At 65.3% G+C, this 11,248-nt stretch overlaps 7 protein-coding genes across 7 annotated transcripts; 4 read left to right on the top strand and 3 right to left on the bottom strand.

The window, feature by feature from the left end:
- Nucleotides 1-116: 116 nt before the first annotated feature.
- LOC62_04G005967 (uncharacterized protein) lies at nt 117-1,183 on the top strand (the record flags this gene model as incomplete). Its single annotated transcript, XM_062772527.1, has 3 exons — nt 117-144; nt 190-377; nt 416-1,183. The coding sequence occupies 3 exons, from the start codon at nt 117-119 to the stop codon at nt 1,181-1,183; spliced, it is 984 nt and encodes a 327-aa protein (XP_062628511.1).
- A 511-nt stretch (nt 1,184-1,694) lies between these two features.
- Nucleotides 1,695-2,003, top strand: LOC62_04G005966 (uncharacterized protein; the record flags this gene model as incomplete). Its single annotated transcript, XM_062772526.1, has 3 exons — nt 1,695-1,730; nt 1,793-1,934; nt 1,969-2,003. The coding sequence occupies 3 exons, from the start codon at nt 1,695-1,697 to the stop codon at nt 2,001-2,003; spliced, it is 213 nt and encodes a 70-aa protein (XP_062628510.1).
- Nucleotides 2,004-2,259: 256 nt separating this feature from the next.
- Nucleotides 2,260-3,699, bottom strand: lovD_6 (Acyltransferase LovD; the record flags this gene model as incomplete). Its single annotated transcript, XM_062772525.1, has 3 exons — nt 3,364-3,699; nt 2,396-3,327; nt 2,260-2,361 (listed from the first exon to the last, which is right to left on the bottom strand). The coding sequence occupies exons 1-3, from the start codon at nt 3,548-3,550 to the stop codon at nt 2,260-2,262; spliced, it is 1,221 nt and encodes a 406-aa protein (XP_062628509.1). The 5' UTR covers nt 3,551-3,699.
- A 143-nt stretch (nt 3,700-3,842) lies between these two features.
- ETP1 (RING finger protein ETP1) lies at nt 3,843-6,140 on the top strand. Its single transcript, XM_062772524.1, has 2 exons — nt 3,843-4,573; nt 4,622-6,140. The coding sequence occupies exons 1-2, from the start codon at nt 3,921-3,923 to the stop codon at nt 6,078-6,080; spliced, it is 2,112 nt and encodes a 703-aa protein (XP_062628508.1). The 5' UTR covers nt 3,843-3,920; the 3' UTR covers nt 6,081-6,140.
- Nucleotides 6,141-6,168: 28 nt separating this feature from the next.
- On the bottom strand, nt 6,169-7,764 carry LOC62_04G005963 (uncharacterized protein; the record flags this gene model as incomplete). The annotated part of the gene is made up of 1 exon (XM_062772523.1): nt 6,169-7,764. One exon carries the CDS (start codon nt 7,762-7,764, stop codon nt 6,169-6,171), a length of 1,596 nt encoding a protein of 531 aa, XP_062628507.1.
- Nucleotides 7,765-8,557: 793 nt separating this feature from the next.
- dmg (Dimethylglycine oxidase) lies at nt 8,558-9,871 on the top strand (the record flags this gene model as incomplete). The annotated part of the gene is made up of 1 exon (XM_062772522.1): nt 8,558-9,871. One exon carries the CDS (start codon nt 8,558-8,560, stop codon nt 9,869-9,871), a length of 1,314 nt encoding a protein of 437 aa, XP_062628506.1.
- On the bottom strand, nt 8,890-11,157 carry Pggt1b (Geranylgeranyl transferase type-1 subunit beta; the record flags this gene model as incomplete). Its single annotated transcript, XM_062772521.1, has 5 exons — nt 8,890-10,243; nt 10,290-10,462; nt 10,501-10,857; nt 10,914-11,023; nt 11,060-11,157. The coding sequence occupies 5 exons, from the start codon at nt 11,155-11,157 to the stop codon at nt 9,992-9,994; spliced, it is 990 nt and encodes a 329-aa protein (XP_062628505.1). The 3' UTR covers nt 8,890-9,991.
- Nucleotides 11,158-11,248: the final 91 nt, after the last annotated feature.

The following is an 11,248-nucleotide window of genomic DNA, read 5'->3' as shown; positions in this document are numbered from 1 at the left end:
GCCACTTCCCCGCCTCTGGCTCATCTACACACCATCTCCCCAGTCTTATAAACACACATAACCTCCCGCGCATGTAGCATGGCCCTAACACCCTTGCCACTCATACCACCATCGCCATGGCACTTTTGCCATGGGAGGCGTCAAGTATGCCCAGCTTGGCGACGCGCGTGCACCTTCCTGACGCCACAGCCCGCATCCGGATCATTGCAGAGGGCCAGTCGCCAACACTGAACTGGGACACAACCGCCGAGCGCGCTGAACGAAAGAAGCGGGGCAATCCACTCGCACCCCTGCGCAAAACATTCTACCAGAGGATCTGGTGTGTGAAGCACTTGGCGCGCCGTCCCCACTTCTGCGGGACAGCGACGTTCAGCTCGGTGCGTCGGCCCCACCTGCAACCTGCTTACACGCGCAGTACGACGAGCTGGACACCATCATGACCGTGATCAACAGCTGCACCATCGACTCGCTCGAGATAGTGTTACGACGCGGAGGGCGCTTCCTCAGTGCCGAGGCGTTTATCGACCAGTTTGTCAAGCGGCTCGAGATACCCGTCCGCCGACTCACCTTCCGGTCCCGTTCCTCCTCGCTGCGGCTGAACGACCTCGAGGTATCGACATCCGCTATAGAACGATACATGGCCAAGCCTCAGATCATGCAGCGAGCCGAGGTCTGTCTGGTGGGGCATGCCACACCAGGCGCGGAAAAGGCCATGAGGAGGTACCAGACGTGTCACTGGATCCTCACTTACCCTGGCGATACGAAGAAGAAGCTGCAGTTCGGCAGGTACGCTCTGTACACCCGCTGCCCGAACCCAGACGTCAGGAAGGCCGCCATGCGCGCTCTGGTCACGGCACGGGTCCTGCTCCTCGCCAAGCGCGGCGAGCGCACAGGCATCGCCGACCTGCCGACCGACCTGATCCACGACATTCTCCGCGCGAGCGTCTGGACCCCGCCACAGCTCACCGCCAAGATGTGGGGTGTGATCCTTCGCCATGCAGAGGACCGGGAAGCGTTCACAACCCTCGCGCGCGAGGTCGATCGTATCGCCCCCCGTCGTGGTCCTTACCACAAGTCGAACATGTATGTCAATGGCCCCAAGGTGAACCGCCGGGCGAAGGTCTTCTGCGAGTGGATGTACAACGGCGGGTTTTGGGCCAGACTGGAAGAGCCAGCTAAGTAGGGGCTGTGATTGTAGGCAACGGCAAGGTCATTACGGGCGCTACAGCATCCTTGGGTGCCGGAGTCCTGCCCAACAATCCCAGCACGAGCGTGGCGGCGACATGACAGCCGTGGACGAGCTCACATGGCCGTGCCTATACGTCAACGACGTCGGCGCACAGCTCCACCAGCATACATGCCCACCGCGCCGACCCGCCGCGGCGAGCCCAGACGGCGTCGCGGGCAGCCGGGACGGACGTCGTGGCGGCGTCGTGGCGGTGGGCACAAGGCACAAAGTGGCGGAGTGACGCATCGCCGTGGGCCGAGTGACGGCGTCGTCGTGGGCTGTGCGCTCCACGCCGAGGTGGTAGCGGTGGGGTGGGGGATGTGCCAGGCATGCATAAAAGGCGCAGCATGGCGCTGGACAAGGCGTTGTCTACACCCCCGACCTCACTACATACCGCCACTGAGCGACCGCATACCGCCACTTGGCCACCACCACATACCACCTCCAAGCCACCACCAACAACAACATGCCCGACCCCGGCCGCCGCAGCATGACTGAGAAGGTACGTTTCACCGTCCCACTCACACGCCTCGCTCCGCTCGGCGCGCGCCGCTCACGCCCCAGGTCTTCTGCACCCTCCAGCCCAACTCGACAAAGTCCGAGGCGCGCCTCGAGGCCGAAGAGATCGACAAGCAGCGCGATATCAAGACCCGCGCCACTGTCCCCGCTGAGCACAAGAGCACGACGCAGAAGATTGCCGACATGAGTGTGTGTGTGTTGCAGGAGCGTGCTGACGGCAGTTTCGCCCGGACGCAAGGACGGTCCGGGGCACTAGTGCCCCGCAGTGACGAAGCCGCGTTATACTCGTAGACAGACGATGCAGTCGAGTCGCACGGCAGACGTGCCTAGGCAGCCGAGCGCTGAGCTTCCCGCCGCCCCGCCTGCTGCCGCAGATGCCGGAGCATGCGCCGTCGCTGCGCGGCCGCGAGGGCATGGTACGTCCCCCACCACGGCTCGGAGCCGAGTGCCCGCCGCCGCTGCCGCTCGCAGCCATGCCTGGTGTTGGCGCCACACTTGCTTGCATCAAAGACCTACTCTAGCGCGTCGTACACTTGCCGCTCAAAGGCGGCATACACGCCCGCAAAGGGGTCGGGGTTGACCTCGCCCCCGACGAGCTGGGTGCCGCAGAATCCCTGGGGTCAGCGCCGCCAACTCGGCTGCACCCACCGCAATGCCTGAGGCCGGGTCGATCCAGAAGTCCGTCTTGGCCATACCGCCCCATGCGCCGCTGCCGGCCCTGCGGCCGCTCTTCGCGTCCTTCGCGTTGACGGCCAGCGCTACCGAGAACCCGAGGTCGGCTGTGAAGTCGTACGTGCCCCACTCGCCCATGAACGCCTGCATGTCGGCGTAGTGCCGCGCGCTGCGGTCCGCTGGGAGGGTGTTGGTGAACAGCAGCGCGAAGCTTGCCGGGGAGATGATCCCACCGGGGGACTGGGATGCGAGCACGCCCTGAAGGAAGCGGAGGTAGTCCTTCGCTGTGCCGAGCAACCCGGCGCCGCCAGAGTCGAGCTTGATTGTCGCGGGGTCGAGGAGGCGGGTGTCGGGGTCAGCTTGGATAAGGTTGCCCGCAGCGTCGCGCCACGTCTCCTTCATCAGCCGCTCGTGAACCTCGGGGGTAGGCGTGAAAGTGAGCGAGGTGATGCCCAGCGGAGCGAAGATGTGCTCCTGGAAGTAGGTGCCCAGCGTGACCCCCGTGACCCGCTCGACGAGGAAGCCGGCCCAGTCGATACCCAGCCCGTAGGACCACCGTACGCCAGGCTCAAACTCGAGCGGGACGGTGAAGGCCTTCACGCCGCCATTGGGGGCAAAGTACCACGGGTGGTTGTGCTCCTTCTGCCACCGGGAGATGGTGGGCGGCATCTCGGGGTACGAGATGCCCGAGGTGTGGCTGAGGAGGTGGCGCAGCGTGATGGGCTCGGTGCGGTCGGCCCAGAGCTCCTCCCCGGCGTCAGAGTATCCCGTGAGGATGCGCTGTGCCGCCAGCTCTGGGAGGTGGGCCCCCACGAGCTCCTCGTCGTCGAGGGACAGCACACCGCGGTCCACGAGCTGAAGGCACGCGACGGACGTGACGAGCTTGGTCATCGACCACAGCTGGAGCACTGGGGTCTGTCAACGGGGATCGGTTGACCACTCACTTGTGTCCTCGTTGACCACGCCCTTCTCCGGCTCGTGTAGCACCCGCTCGCCCCCGCAGTTGAAGTAGATAGGCCCCTGGGCAGTGGTCACCCCCCAGAACTGTGCCGGGATGAGGGGGTCAGCGACGGCGGCAACGAGCGCGTCGTCGAGGGCGGCCTTGCCGCGCGGCGAGATGGTCGGGGGCATGGCGCTGGCGCGAGGTGGGTGGGGGGAGGCTGAGGCGCTCGCTGCATGGCGAGTTATAACCGCTGTATTGCTGTCTTGCGGCGCAATGCAGGCGACTGCGGCAGGATCGCCGCCCGGTTTGTCGGTGTCAACATTGCGTCTCAGTCGGGCCGTGATCGCCGATGTCGTCTTTGGCTGGCAGTCGTTGCCGAAAGACGGCCCGACTGGAGTTGAGCGGAGGCAACTCCGCCACACTGGGAGTTACGTCACGTTCGTCGACACCGCGTCGACTTTGGAATACACATTCGCCACCCAGCATTCTGCGGTGCTCTTTTGTTTCCTTCGCTCTCTTCTCATCACTTGTATCACGCCACGACATGCCCACGGCCTCATGACCTACTCTCACACAAAGAGCGACTACAACACGTACTCGATAGTCATCGCTGTCCACCCAGAGAACGAACAGCCCCCAGACACCGACTGGCGCCTCGGCGAGATCGAGGTCGACTGGATCGACTTTACGCGCGAGAAGAGCCTCGACAAGGCGTGGGACGAGCCCGCGATGGTTGACAAGCCGAGAACATCGCAGGGAGGGAGCAGCAGAGCCGTGCCGGGGTCGCGGGCGCGCGGGTCGCTTGACGCTCCGGGGGGGAGCAGCAGCAGCCCGCGCACAAAGCCGCGCAAACGGACCCCAGAGCCGCCTGAGACCCCCGACGCGCTCTCACGCCAGCCGCTGCTCGCGCACATCCCCGGACCGAACCCTGTCGATACGACCGCCGCGACCGGCGTGTCGCAGTTTGGCCGGGGCGTCGTCCACCTCTTCAAGCACGAGCCCCCGCCTTCCCTCATCGCCAGGCTTGAGGGGCAGAACGGCGAGAGCTCGCGCAGTGGGACCGCCGAGGGCGACTATGCGGGTGAGCACGCCGAAGGAGAGGACGGAAGCCTCGTCGCCATCCTCGCTGTGCCGGCTTGGATGCGGCCTGCCGACCTGCTAGAGTTCCTCGGCGGCTGGGCCACGTGCTTGGAAGGTGTTCGGATGATTAGGTGAGCTAGCACGAGGAGGTGGGAGTGGCGCCGTGCTAACTCCCGCAGGGAGGCAACGACGCCAAATCGCTCGATCGTCATTCTCAAGTTCCGCGACCCGCTGCAGGCGTCCGATTTCATGATCATCTTCACCGGCAAGGCGTTCTCGACGCTCGACACGCGCGAGACCTGCCACCCCATCAGAATCCACCATCTTGTGCTCCACAAGCTGGAGGGTGCAGAGCCCAAGGACGTCGCCATCCCTGCCTTCCCGCCAAGCGTGTACGCTTCTCGTGCGCGCGCCTTGCCAAAGTTGCTCCATGGCGTGGACAGCAAGGGCCTGTACGAGCTCCCTTCGTGCCCCGTCTGTCTGGAGCGTCTCGACTCCACCGTGACTGGGCTCGTGACGCTGCCATGCGCCCACACGTTTGACTGCGACTGCCTGCGCAAGTGGGGCGATAGTCGCTGTCCCGTCTGCCGCGTCAGCCATCTGCTGCTGTCTTCCGCGCAGGACAAGAAGCGGCAGCAGCAGCGTGACCGCGGCGAAGACATCACGCGGTTCACCCAGTGCGGCATGTGTGACAGCACAGAAAACATCTGGATCTGCGTGGTCTGTGGCGCGGTCGGCTGTGGCCGATATTCGAAGGGCCATGCAAGGCGACACTGGGAGGAGAGCGGACACATGCTGGCGATGGAGGTCGAAACGCAACGCGTGTGGGACTACCAAGGCGACAACTATGTTCACCGCTTGATCCAGACACGAACCGACGGCAAACTCGTCGAGCTGCCCTCTGCTTCCTCGCTCGCGGCACACGCAGCCACCTCCTCACGCCGCACGATGCCGCTCAACCGGTCGCTCGAGAACCTTGCCGGCCACAGCCACTCGGCTCCCTCGAGCGTGGCAGGCAGTGCACCGTCGACCCCCTCCGCCATGAACCGCGCGTCGTATTCGCAGGGACATGAGCGCCGCGATAGCCAAGTGAACGACGGGCCATCATCCGGTGACGCCGAGAAGATGTCGACCATCGAATCCATCACGCTCGAGTACAGCTACCTCTTGAGCTCGCAGCTCGAGGCCATGCGGCAGCACTACGAGCAGGAGGCAGCGTCGCAGGCCGTCGTAATCGCCAAGCTGCAGGCAGCGGCCGCGCGGACAAAGGAGGCCGAGGACGCGGCTGCAGTCGCCGAGGCGCGGCGCGTCGAGGCCGACAATGCGCGGCAGAAGGCCGAGCAGCGTGCCGAAAAGGCGCTCCAGCTCAGCCGCAGCCTGCAGACGTCGCTAGGCAGCGAGAAGGCCATGTCGGAGGGTCTCAACTCGCGCGTCAACAAACTCCGCGACGACCTGACCACCGTCCGCGCCGCACGCGACGCCAAGGCCGCCGAGGTGGACAGCTTGAACGAAACTGTCCGCGACCTCATGTTCACACTAGAGGCAGGACTCAAGATCCAGGAGGCTGGCGGAGAGGAGGGCGGCGAAGGCGGCGACCTCGTCGTCGTCAACAAGAAGAAGGGCAAGAAGAAGCAGTAATACCCCGCATTGTGCATAGTACCATCACCTGCTCATGTATCGTATCGTGTATCCATAAGACGTCGTCAATTACAAGTCTATATTACCTCTACTTCTTGAGCGCCTTCTCGGGGTTCTTTTCGTACAGCATGAGCCACTTGTCCCACGCGCTCGCGGCCTTCTTGAACGTCTTTTCGAGGTCCTCTTCGACCTGCTCGCGCTCCCACGCCTCGTCCTCCCAGTTGGTCTTCTGGTACACGCCAGAGTTGTGCCACCCGATGGCGGTGAGCACGTCCGAGCCGGTGGGGATGGCGACGCCGCGCGGGCGGGAGAACATGCCGACGTCCTTCTTCAGGCACTGGCCCAGCAGGTAGTTCTGGAGCGGCTCGGCGCGCGCCGACGCGACAAAGCGCAGCTGGATGTGCTCGTCCGAGTCGTGCACGCTGCCGCTCTTGGTTGAGCTGGCGAGGCGCTTGGTGACGGACCGCGCGGTCTTGGCGCCGCGCAGCGAGTTGGCCGCCCACACCGCGTCGACTTCAAACAGGCCGCCAAAGACCCAGCCGACGAACATGAGAAGCGTGTCCACCGCGACCGACACCGGCAGGAGACCCGTCGCGATGACGGCGTCGCGCTGCGCCTTGGTCTTGGTCCGCATGAGCGAGTTGATAAACTCCTCGCGGATCTCCTTCTCCGTCTTGTCCATGGTAATAGGGTAAATGAGAACCAGTTCGTCCAGCTTGACTGTGGCCTTTGTCGTCTCCTCCTCGTGCACGCCGTCGTCGTGGAAGACGTGGTGCGAGTCGGTCGACAGGCGCTGGGGGTCGTCGCTGCTGCCGTCGGCGGCCTTTGTCGTGGTCGAGTTCGTGCTCGAATTCGTGCTCGTGTTCGCCGGCTTGTGGTGGACCTTGTCGCCGTCACTAGGGATACGGTTCACAAAGTCGAGATCCGCGCTCGTCGTCTTGCTCATGCCCCAGTCGATAGCCTTGGTCAGGCGCGACTTGAAGCCCTTCCACGACGTGACCTTGGCGTTGGTCTCGTGCGCCTCGCGCACCTCCTCCTGCCACTTGTACTGCGCCTTGTGCAGGACCTTGTGGACCTTGCCGGCATCCTCGTCGGGGGTCTTGACGAGCGGTGGCGGCGGCGGGGTGTAGGTCAGGAAGCGGAGCGGCGGGGGCTTGGTGTCGGCGTTGAAGTTGCCCGGAGGGGGCAGGGGGACGAGGTACGCGATCAGCTTGTGCGGGTCGCGGATGAACTCGTCTGGCGCGTTGTCGTCTGAGAACGGCTGCGCGCTGAGCGACAGCTCCGAGAGGGAGACATTGTTGGACGACGCCTCGGACGGGTTGAACGCGGGGGGGAGGCGGCGCGGCGCGGTCGAGGGCGAGATCTTGCGGCTCGTCGTCGGGTGGGTGGGGAGCGGCGGGGGTGGGTTGTTCGGGAACGCCGGCGGTGGGGGGAGGTTGCGCAGGTCCGTGCCGGAGGTATCGCGCCTGGGCGGGGGCGGGGGCGGCAGGTTGTGCTGCGCGTACTCTACGTGCGGCGGCGGGGCGTCTGGGCCGCCGCTGCCGCCGACTTCGATGGTGTGCGCGGGCGGGTGCGGGGGCAGCGGCGGGGGCACTGCGTGAACCCCGGGCTGGGTGCCCTCGGGGTACGATGCATATGCTGGTGGCGGGGGCGGCGGGGCGTGTACGAGCGGAGACTTGTCCATGGTGGTTGAGTGATGCGTGTGATGGGAGGAGAGGGGCCAAAGTGACAATCACGCTCGATGCGTTTTGGGTCTTCGCCGCGTCGGCGTCGCGACACAAATAGCAAAGTGTGCTTTGGTGGTGACGTCAGTGACCTTCGGGTGTGGCCTGCCCGAGGCTGGTAAGCTGGCTGGCTGGCTGGGCGCGACGGCGTCGAGACGTCGCTGCGGAGAATAAAGACAGCAAGCGAGCGGTGCGGCGTCGTGCGGCTCAGCGCAGCGTAGCTCGTAGGCTTGCGATGCAGCCGCTGACTGAGCGCAGTGTCCGATGGGACGAGGAGGGGAGAAGGGGGGAGGGGAAGGACGCCCGGCGCAGCTCATTGTGGCAGTGGCAGTGCTGGTAGCGGGCCTGGACGCGCGGCCTGCGTCGTTGTGCCATCAGAATATGGGGTGAATGCAGGCTACCACCTCCCTCTGACGGTCCAGACGCGCTGCGTGCCCTCTTGTGCCCAACCTTATCCGTGTTCTGGAATCGCGGCAGTCCCAATGGAATAATTATCAGCCCGATAACTGCCATCACAGGGCAAGGGGGCTTGGCATCGGGCCGGGTTTTGCATACCCGCCTGAACAGGTCGGCTCGCCCGCAGCCATCCGACGACAACTCGACTTGTTCCGCCGAACACTCCACGACGCACCGTCAGACGACCGGCACGCGACGCTCGACTCGAGGTGTGCTCGCTCACGACGAGAGCAGGATAACCTTCCAGCGGCATAGGCATTGGCGTCGCCATCCCATCCCACTCACTACCCACCAACAATGTCAGACTACGACATCGTCATCGTCGGCGCCGGCATCGTCGGGTCGCTCCTGGCCGCCAAGCTCGCCCCGCACACGCGCCTCCTCCTCGTCGACCGCGATGTGGCCGCGCTGCCCGGCTCGACGGGCCATGCGCCCGGCTTCGTGGGGCAGGTGAACACGGTCGGCGCGCTGAGCGAGGTCGCGCGCCGCAGCGTCAAGCTGTACTCTTCTATTCCGGGCGGCTTCAACACCGTCGGCGGGATGGAGGTCGCCATCGCCGCGCCCGAACCGGACATCACGGCCGATATCCACGCCGTCGACGCGCTCAAGGCGCGCGCGGCGCTCGCCGAGGCCGCTGGCCTGCCCCACGAACTGCTGTCTGGCGCCGAGGCGCGCGCCCTCGCGCCCACTTTTCTCGACGAGCGCGCCCTCGCCGCCGTCTACTTCCCCTCCGACGGTACGGCCAACGCGAAAGCGATCGCCAAGTACGGCCAGGACACGGCCAAGGCGGCGGGCGCAACGCTCCTCGACGGCGACGTGAGCGGCATCGTTAAAACGGCAACAGGCTACCGCGTCGACTCGTGCCAGGGGTCGTTTACCGCCGCACATGTCGTCGTCGCGACGGGGGTCTGGGGCGGCCAGCTCGTCCCGAGCCTCAAGGCGACCGCGGTCTCCGTCGCCCACCCGTACGGGTACAGCACGAAGCGATCCCCGCGCCCCATTGCCCAGCCCTTCATTCGGTGGCCAGCAGCGCACGTCTACGCGCGGGACCACGGCCAGCGCGACGGCGTCGGAAGCTACGACCACGAGACGGTGCACTATGCGCTCCAGCGCGTCGGCGCCCTCGACAGCGCTTATGGCGACTGGGAGAGCCGGATCGCGCCGGCGTTCAACCGCGCGCTCGGGCTGCTGCCCCCGCGCACGGCGGCGACCTTCAGGAGCTACCGTACCCCCAGCAGAGAGGACGTGCACCCCGTCGCGGCGGGCAGCGTGCCGTACGCCTTCAACGGGTTGTTCACCGTCACGCCTGACGCGCTCCCGCTCTCCGGTGCGCTGGATGTGGCCGGCCCCACACAGGGGCTGTGGTGCTCCGTCGGCGTGTGGGTCACGTCCGCTGGTGGCGTCACGGGCGTGCTCGCCGACCAGATCCTCGAGGCGCTGGGCAAGAAGCCGGCGGGCGGCGTCGATGCGCACTTGAGGAAGGCGTTTGACCCCCGCCGGTTTGACGGCCAAGACGAGCGCCAGCTCGAGACGGCCGCGCTCGGCAAGTATAACGATATTTACAACAAGACTGAGCAGGACGGGAGCAAGGGGCTCAATTCGAGGCTGTAGTTGCACACCCAAAAGGCACATGCCCGTACCATGCTATGTATATGACGACTTCTACAGAGCAGCCCAGCTGCTGGCCCCAAACGTATTCCCGGGTTTAGTCCCTCACACATGGCGGCAGCCCTATGCCGCTGCCTCTGCGGCTGCCAACAGCCAGTCCCTTGCCCACAGCGGCATATTATAAACCGGGTCAATCTCCTCCAGCTCCAGCTTCTCCCGCGCACTCGTGAGCGACAGCGCCGCGATGGCGAGGTACGAGTGGAATGGGTCGGGGTGCACATCTGGCTCTTTGCCGAACCCGCCGATCGGTGACTGCGAGTCGAGGAGGAACTGGGCGTTGGGCTCCTCGTTGACGAGGGACGCGAGGCCGAGAGTCTGGTACGTGGTCAGGATTGCTCGTAGTACTCCATCCCGCACTCACTGCCAACGCCCCGCCACACCAGAACGAATAGCACACGTCCTCGAGCTTTCCTGGCCGTCCCTGGAATCCGCCGATCTGGCGCTGCATGAGCCAGCGCGACGATCCTGCCACGTCGGCCTTGTCGAGCGCACCGAGGAGCGATAGGGCCGCAAGAGCACAGTAGTTTGTACCTCCTGGTGGGTTAGCTACTCCTAGACTTCCTCACACCCACCATGCGACTCGATGCCCGGCCGGCCAGCATAACCCCCCTCCCACGTCTCGCAACGGCGCACAAACTCGATCGCCGCGGGCACATCGAACGACGGCGTCCCTCCGGCGACCTTGGCTGCCAAGCTCGCAGTGTACGCCATGCGCACGTCGTTCTGGAACAGGCCGAGCGTGTCGGGCGTGGGGGAGAAGCTGCCGTCCGGTGCCTGGCAGGCGGCGAGGAAGGCGTGCAAGCCTGGCCGGTCGAGCCTGTCGAGCGGCGCGCGCAGCAGCGCGAGCGACGCAAGGGCAGTGTACGTCGATGGCAGGTTACCTGGTGTGCCCGCGGGCTCGCCGGTGCTCCCTCTGAACCCTCCGTCCGCTGTGATGTTAGCGATTGCGGGTGCGGGTACGGGGCCGAGCCACGAGGCAACGCACGAGCCTGCAACGACCACAGCCACTCGATCCACGCGTCCCGCTCCTCGTCAGAGGGGTTGAGCTTGCCGATGAGCGCGAGGCCACTGAGGCAGAAGAAGGCGATGGTCACGCTGGGCGAGTGAGCGACGTCGCAAACACAAGCTTACCGGTTCGAATCATAGTCCTGTGCCCGCGCAGGCAGGGCGCGGAGGCAGAGGGTGAAGAAGGACGCGTGCGCGTTTCGTTTGAATGTTGTTTGGGCCATTGTTCTTGGGTTGTGCACAATGTGCGCTGTTGTCGCCGTTGTTGATGTGATGGGAGCGTCGTGGGGGTCGTGGCGGATGAGATTGCTTCGG

Source organism: Vanrija pseudolonga, chromosome 4, assembly GCF_020906515.1.
Source record: "Vanrija pseudolonga chromosome 4, complete sequence".
Lineage (NCBI taxonomy): Eukaryota > Fungi > Basidiomycota > Tremellomycetes > Trichosporonales > Trichosporonaceae > Vanrija > Vanrija pseudolonga.
Note: the sequence above shows the minus strand (reverse complement) of the source record. Positions and strands in the feature narration are given on the sequence as shown.